Source organism: Nicotiana tabacum, chromosome 8 (genome assembly GCF_000715075.1).
Source record: "Nicotiana tabacum cultivar K326 chromosome 8, ASM71507v2, whole genome shotgun sequence".
NCBI classification, from domain to species: Eukaryota; Viridiplantae; Streptophyta; class Magnoliopsida; order Solanales; family Solanaceae; genus Nicotiana; species Nicotiana tabacum.
The window spans coordinates 48,312,086-48,320,193 of record NC_134087.1 but is presented as its reverse complement, the minus strand read 5'-3'; the positions used below and the strand labels follow the sequence as shown (position 1 = coordinate 48,320,193).

Genomic DNA, 8,108 nt, shown 5'->3' with positions numbered 1-8,108 from the left:
GCAAGCGTACCCGTTTTTTCGCATAACTTCAGCATACGGGGCTGAAGTAGCAAAGACAATCACGCAAAACTTCAGCATTCTAGTAGCCGGGCCTGAAGTTCAGCTCTAGAGCTGAAGTTTTTGTTTTGTAACTGTCGAACTTCAGCTCTAGAGCTGAAGTTTTTGTTTGTAACTGGCGAACTTCAGCTCTAGAGCTGAAGTTTTTGTTTGTAAGCTTCAGCTCTAGAGCTGAAGTTTAAATGCAGCAACCTGATTTCGTCTAACTCGCACTGAGCTTTGCTCAGCCATTTTTATTGCTAAGCAACTGATATTCGAAAATACACTATACAGTTCTATTATACATTAAGACAACACAAATTTTTCTTTTTCTGAATACAGAAACATATAATTTACATATACAAGGTTAGCTTTCTACTTGCTTCAATTATGCTTCTGGCTATAGCAATAAGTTTCTCCACAAATTATGTTGGAAAAATCCCAAGTACTAGAGGCTCTTTCTAAAAATGATTATTAATTTCTTGAAAACGAAATCCTAGATAAAAACATTGTGTAAATACAAGTTATATACATAGCCGTAACAGATTTCTTGCAGAAAAGAGAGAATGAGAAGTTTGAGAAAGAAGAGGTGGATATAACTTTGACGAGGAAAAATGGGGCTGAAGTTGTTTAAAAAGTGGGTACAAATTAAAAATTTAAAAAAAATAGGTATAGATTAAATGAGGACGATCAAATAGGGCGCCACATATATAATTTTTTCAACAATGGAGCGGGTCCGGGCTGAGGGCCCCGCGTCCTGCTCGGCCCGTTGTAACTTTTGCGCTTTAGAAGGCAAAGCATCTCATGTGCCGTTAGGTCGCAAGTCTCGGGAATACTACCAGCTCCAGGCCACATTGGGACAATTTCTTCAGTACCTTTTTCTTTTACTTCTTGCCCTCCATATCTCCTAATATTACTATCCGATGCCATCTAACGTTCTTAGTTCTACAATTTCATTTAGCTTATGTTTCTTGTACTATAATGGTAAAGATGTAATAATGACAAAAAATAAGGATATAATTGTAGGAAAGTGTAAACAATAATTAAAAGAAAAATAAAGTAGGGCAAGATACAAAGAATTCTTGGCCAATAGATTCACTTGCACCAAATTCAGAAACCATGGTTTTTTTAATACTTTACACTGGTCTCTAAGAATCATCTACCCAACCTTTCTTTATAACCCACCTCTCTTCCAAACTCCATTTCTCCAAACATTTTCCACTTTCCCATTCTCTTTACAAGGAAATTAAATGGACACTAGAACAAGAAGAAGTCCTTTTTTCTTTGACAAAAACGATGGTCTTGCCTCTCTAGCTATAATAGAAGCTGAGATTTCAGAGAACAATCATCGCAATCACAATCCATTGATTTCTAGGCCTCTTTATTATACTTCTTTACAAAGGAAGAGTAGCCTTAGGAATCTTTCATCCATTTCCTCTTCCTCTTCCTCAATGTCATCTCCGAAATTGGCTGGTGGCAGAAGGTTTTGTGAAACTAGATTTGAAGAACAACAACCCCATTTCTTGGAAGCTTGTTTTCTTTGCAAGAAACAACTTGGTAGTAACAAAGACATCTTCATGTACAGGTTAGTTTTCGCTTCATTCTTTACGTAGGTCAAATGAAATTGAAATTTTTCATGGGTGGGGGGTGGGGGTGGATTTTCTTAAATTCGCAACTGGTCATCTTTTAAAATTATGTTTAGAGAAAAAACAATCTTTTTAAAGAAACTGAGTAAAGAAATTCTTGTTTACTAATAGACCAGATCATATATAAGTGAATTGGTTATAGCAAGCGTGGATTGGCAAATTGTGGTTAGGTTCTTATTTACGATATTGGACATTTAAATGAGTACAAGAATTAGATTGTTCTATATTTTTATGATGCAGAGGGGATACTCCATTCTGTAGTGAAGAGTGCAGGCAAGAACAGATAGAAATGGATGAATCCGAGGAGAAAAGATTGAATCTTTCAGCTTCTGTAAAGGCCTTGAGAAAAAATGACCAGAGAAATTCCAGTAACTCTCCCGGTAAAACACAAAATTACCCTTTCCCCAGAGACACGGTAGCTGCTGCTTGATTGAACAAATTCCCCCCCCCCCCCCCAAAAAAAAAAGTAACACTATATATAGGATGGAATCGAAGAAAGCTCATTCCATCAATTATCTACAAACATCAAATAATTAATGTAAACAGGAAAAAAAAAAGGCTACCAATGAGACAAAGCTAATTTGGTGAAAGCTAAAAGCGTCCTCGTTATAGAGAAGGATGAAGGAGGAGAGTTAATTAATGACAAGAGTCTTTAATTCCTTTCCATTTTTTCTTAATTCTTTAGTAAATCATATGTAAATGATGATATCGAAGTGGAGGGGCTTTTTTTTTTTGGCTATATCATAACGACAGTGGCTCCTTTTTTGGTGGGCTACTCAAGTCTATAATTTTTTTTCTAAAGTTTTTTCACCGTTGAAATGTGAAGCAAGGATGAATATCTAGTTTTCACAACTTCGTGCATAGTTATTTTCTTCTAGTTATGTCATTTCAATTTATGTTAATAAGTTAGCTCGACAAAAAGAAATTATGTTGATGTTAAATTCCTCCTCTAAAGGCTATTCCTTTTGTACCAACACATGTATCGTGTATTATGTTTATCATCCACCATCTCATCTTGACGTGTATAGAATTTCAAATAATTGTCACTCAACAGGATATGGTTTAACGATACATGATAATTGATATCACAAATTTGTATCTCGTTAATTAATTAGGGCAACCTTTTTTGGACTATGCACGTGAATATCAGATTAGTCCCATGTCCGATGGCTTATATACCCGTTCTCCTTAGTAATTTAAACGATATAATTCAATATTCGTGCAGAAAAAAAGATACATAGAAAATTTTTGTTAAGTAAATACCAGTACTAAAAAGACAAAAAGGATGGTATATCAAAGGAGTAAATAAAAAAAGGAAATATAGAAGAATCATAACAGGTGCTTAGGATTATATTTCATCAAAATATTAGAAGTACGTAATTATGTAATCCTCCTTAGATAGCAGCAAATATGCAAATAAAACAATACAGGGGTACCATTATACAGGCGTATATCAAAGGAGTAAATAAAAAAAGGAAATATAGAAGAATCATAACAGGTGCTTAGGATTATATTTCATCAAAATATTAGAAGTACGTAATTATGTAATCCTCCTTAGATAGCAGCAAATATGCAAATAAAACAATACAGGGGTACCATTATACAGGCGTGTCATCTCCTGACACTGAGAATTTCAAAGTCGACAGAATAAGGTTTAGAATGTGAACGTGGAGAGGTTCATTAATTTAAATCACATAAAGCTAAGGAGCTGGAACATTGCATGAATGCTATAGCGAAATAATTGAGAAGAAAAGAATTTTAAAAGCACAATATTTTATATGGAAAGATGTTAGAGGGGAACATTACTCTCATCTATATTCTTTGTCTTTTAAGGTTTTTGTATATTTATAATAAGAAAATTAGTAGGATTAATTATGAAAGTATTTGTCTAAACTATTTTTTTTATGTCTCTTTAAATATCTCATTTAATTAATACTTTACTAGTAATCGAAACCGTTAGGATAGATCCCGGAAAATTATAATAAATGATAGCTTCTTATTTTTATAAAACGATAAATAGTTTAAACAAATTTTCAAGCCTATTAAAATTTGGCGTTGAAAGCTTTTTAATTGTAGAAGATGAAAGTAGGGAATTACAGATCATTAAATTACTCATTGCAAATACGAAGAGAAAAGCGTAGGTCCATTGCGATTTGGGAGGATTTTTGAGGTCTCGCGTGAGAATATGCATAGGCATAAAGCTTATGTGACGTTGTTTGATTGGGTATAAAGTGCTTAAGAAAGAAATAAAAAAAAAATTATAATTTTAAATATGTCATAGTATTATATGGTCTTAATTTTTTTAAATGTTATAATATCTTAAAAAATTTAAATTTCACAATCTTAAATATATTATAATATTTGTGTGATTATAAAATTTTATTATTAAAATAAAATAAACATTTTAATTTAATTTGTGTTTAAATTTTTATATGGAATGGAGGGAGAATAATTTTCTTTCTTCTCTGTTTTTTATACTCAGGAAACTTCCATCTGATGCAATAAAAAGTGGGAGTAAAATTTTTGGAAGATCCGATAATGAAACTTACCGACCCAAATTCACATGCCCATGACAGTCGGGGGAAGAATATGCGATATTTATTGTTTATTTTTTTTGTCGCATATATAAATTATATATTAATTATGCATAATTATATATATTAATTATACATTATACGTATATTATACTTTCGTTGACCATTATTAGTTTAAGTTATTGAATGGACGGCTATTTGGATTAATTCTTAAAAAAAGATAAACCATTTAAATGCAAGAAGATGTATGGATTGGCTTAAAAGCTGGTTAAACCAGCTTAAAAGTACTTTTGGGCTTATTTGAGTGTTTGGATAGAGGGAGATTTGCAGTCGTACCCTATTTTTATGCCACATTTTAACTTATACTCTATTTTTAAAAACTATTGATTTCGTAACCAACTAACAAAAAATCCGTAATAATATGACCATTATACCCCTTCCAAAACATATAAAAGATGCATCAAACATACCCAAATTCAAATTCCAGATCTTCTCCGTATCTCCTCCATCAGTCCGTCTCTCCTGAGATCGCCTCTCGCAAACCAGATTTGAACCAGATTCAAATTCCAAATTCAAAATTACAAAATCCGACAAATATGCTGAAACAAGCTGAAGTTATTTAGTTCATATCTAAAAAATTCAGCAAAACGAGCAGGCAAATAGCACAATGAAGAAAAAATTATATTAAAACATTATATGAGTGTTTTAATATTTAAAACACCTATGCGCAAAAAACTTCGGTATTTTTGAGATGATTCAAACACAAAAGTTATAGCCCTTCGTGTCTAGTTTCCAGAAAAGTAAAGATATCGCAATTTGGACATCTGTAAAAAAGGTTATGGCCAAAATACTAAAGCTTGTAACTGCAGAGGAAGGCCTGTGCGGCCGCGGTTGTTTTTGTGCGGACCGCACTGGCTTGTACGGACCGCGGTCAATTTGGTGCGGCCCGCGGAGGCTGAAATCTGAGGGGTACTCTATAAATACGAGGTTTTGGGTTTTATTTAATATTTTGACCTAGAGAGCTCGGATTTTCGCGATTTTTCGAAGGTTTTTCAAGAAATTCATCGGGGTAAGTGATTTTAACTCAGATTTGGCCAGAATACATGAATCTATCAATGAATTCATCATTTAATTCGTGATTTGGGATGGAATTTGGGAAGAAAATTGTGAAACCTTTCAAAAATGTAAAATGATGATTTGAAGGACCAAATGGTATCGGAATTGGATAATTTTGGTGTGGTTAGACTCGTGAGGGTATGAGGATTTCAAAAATGTAGATTTTACCCGATTCCAAGACATTGGCCCGGGGCTCGGGTTTTGCTAATTTCAATATTTTTGATATTTTTCGAATGCTTTCGTTTGGGCTTTGTTCCCTTAGCATATTGTGACGTATTCGTTCTGATTTTGGATAGATTCGACGCGCGTGGAGGCCAATTCGAGGGGTAAAGGCGTCGCGAGCTAGAGATTTAGCTTGTTCGAGGTGAGTAATGATTGTAAATGATGTCCTGAGGGTTTGAAACCCCGGATTGCACATCGTAGTGCTATATTGAGGCAAGATACGCGCTGGATGATGAGCGTGGGGTCTTTTACTACTGGGGATTGTGACTTGGTCCGTCCCGATTGATGATTTTACCGTGTATTTGATTGAAATTCATTTGTTATCATCATGATTTGGGCTGATTGCCATATTTGGGCTTCGTGCCAACTATTTGAACCTTTCAAGGATTTTTATCACTGTTTCCTCACTACTTGACTTATTATTTGAACTCAGTCCTGTTGATATCTACTGTTTTACAAACTCAGCCACTTTTACTCAGATTTGAAACTTAAAAGTTATTTCTACATCATGTTTTGGGCTGAGAACTACTGTTTTACTAATGCCCAAGGGGCTTGTGATGATTTTTGGACTGAATGAAGCCGAGGGCCATATGTGAGGATATGCTAAGTGATATGAGGCCGAGGGCCTGAGATACTTTTTATGCCACGAGGTGGATTGAGCGATGTGAGGCCGAGTGCCGAGCGATGTGAGGCCGAGTGCCGAGTGACGATGCCACGAGGTGGCTTGATATAGCGCTTGGGCTGTATGGGGCCCCTCCGGAATCTACACACCCATAGTGAGCGAGGGTACCCATTATGATCTGAGAGTGAGCCCGAGGGGCTGATACTATTTTGAGTGATTGATACTGAGCCCGAGGTGGCTGATACTGTACTGAGAGTGAGCCCGATGGGTTGATACTGTTCTGAGTGATTGATATTGTGCCCGAGGGGCGGATTTCTACTTGTTATATACCTGTTAAACTACCTGTTTTACTTGTTTTAAAAAGGAATATCATTTGATTTCTTCACTATTTTACTGCTTTAAGTGGTTTTACTGCTTGATATGGAATTGCTTTGTGCCTTTACGTGTTTTCATACTTTAAGCCATTATTTATAATTATTACTCGCTGAGTCAGAGTACTCACATTACTCCCTGCACCATGTGTGTAGATTCAGGCATCGCAGAGTCCACTCCTGAGTGTTGATTCTCCCAGTTTAGGCAGTGATTCAGAGACTACGAGGTAGCTGTTGGCGTTTGCAGCCCCGTGCCTCCCTTATCTTATCATTTTCATGTTTTTAGAACTATTGTATTGGAATTAGTGTTTAGTAGACTTGTATCCGGATTTCTTAGTTGCTCATGACTTGTGACACCCCAGTTTGGGCTGTGTCGGGATGGTTTCCACTGTTGTTATCGTTAAATTTTCGCAATTTATGGATATTATATTATGTTTATTACTGTTTATGATAATTAACTACTTAAAGAGGTGTTCCATTTTGGTCTGGCTGGCCTTGTCTTCATGAGAAGCGCCATCACGATCGGGTTCGGGAATTGGGTCGTGACAAGTTGGTATCAGAGCCTAGGTTACATAGGTCTCATGAGTCATGATCGGGTTTAGTAGATTCTCGCAGATCAGTACGGAGACGTCTGTATTTATTCTCGAGAGGCTGCAGAGCCTTTTTAGGAAAAAACTTCATATTTTTGAAACTCTTGTCGTGCGAACTTGTTGGTCCGAGTACTAAACTTCTGTTATTCCATTCTCTCACAGATGGTGAGGATGCGAGCTACCGGACGAGGTGGACGACCACCAATGCCACCAGCTGAGACCAAAAGAGGTCGTGGACGCGGTCGTGGTCGCAACAGAGGTAGAGCAGTAAGGGCAGCACCTATAGATCCACCAACTGCCCTAGCTCCGGATCAGTCTCCAGCTATGGATGCTCCAGCAGCACTAGTTCAGGCACCAGCTGTGCCCATCGTGATTCCGGGTCTTCAAGCGACCTTGGCACAGATCTTATCAGTTTGCACTGGCCTGGCTCAAGCAGTTTCAGCCACTACAGTAGTAGCTACTTCACAGGCCGGGGGAGGCAATTAGACCCCCGCTGCTCGCACACCTGAGCAGGTAGTGCAGGGACTACAGACACCGGGGGTACCTCCAGCTCAGCAGGTTGCACCAGCTCAGGAGTTTGTTGTGCCAGTTATGCCGGATGATGAGCAGCGTCATCTTGAGAGGTTTGGTAGACTCCAGCCTCCGTTATTTAGTGGTGCTGAGGGCGAGGATGCCCAGAGTTTTCTTGATAAGTGTCAGTGGATGCTCCGTACAACAGGGATTCTTGAGACTAGTGGTGTGGCATTTACCACCTTCCAGTTTACTGGGGCTGCCTTCACTTGGTGGGAGGCGTATGAGAGGCGTAGGCCGGTTGGAGCAGCGCCCCTTACTTGGCATGAGTTCTCCACTCTCTTCTTGGAGAAGTATGTACCGCAGTCACGTAGAGAGGAGCTACGTAGACAGTTTGAGTGGTTGCGACAGGGGGATATGACCGTGTCACAGTATGAGTTGAGTTTTTCTGAGTTGGCTCG

At 37.5% G+C, this 8,108-nt stretch overlaps 1 protein-coding gene across 1 annotated transcript; it reads left to right on the top strand.

Moving 5' to 3' along the window:
- Positions 1-1,160: 1,160 nt before the first annotated feature.
- LOC107826019 (FCS-Like Zinc finger 2-like) lies at positions 1,161-2,346 on the top strand. Its single transcript, XM_075219241.1, has 2 exons — positions 1,161-1,621; positions 1,923-2,346. The coding sequence occupies exons 1-2, from the start codon at positions 1,287-1,289 to the stop codon at positions 2,110-2,112; spliced, it is 525 nt and encodes a 174-aa protein (XP_075075342.1). The 5' UTR covers positions 1,161-1,286; the 3' UTR covers positions 2,113-2,346.
- The last annotated feature ends 5,762 nt before the right edge of the window (positions 2,347-8,108 follow it).

Bases quoted from the DNA above. Each gene is read 5' to 3' on its own strand.
- LOC107826019 (XM_075219241.1), top strand. From the start codon at position 1,287: ATGGACACTAGAACAAGAAGAAGTCCTTTTTTCTTTGACAAAAACGAT. The intron at 1,622-1,922 runs GTTAGTTTTCGC...TTTATGATGCAG, and splicing joins AAAGACATCTTCATGTACAG to AGGGGATACTCCATTCTGTA.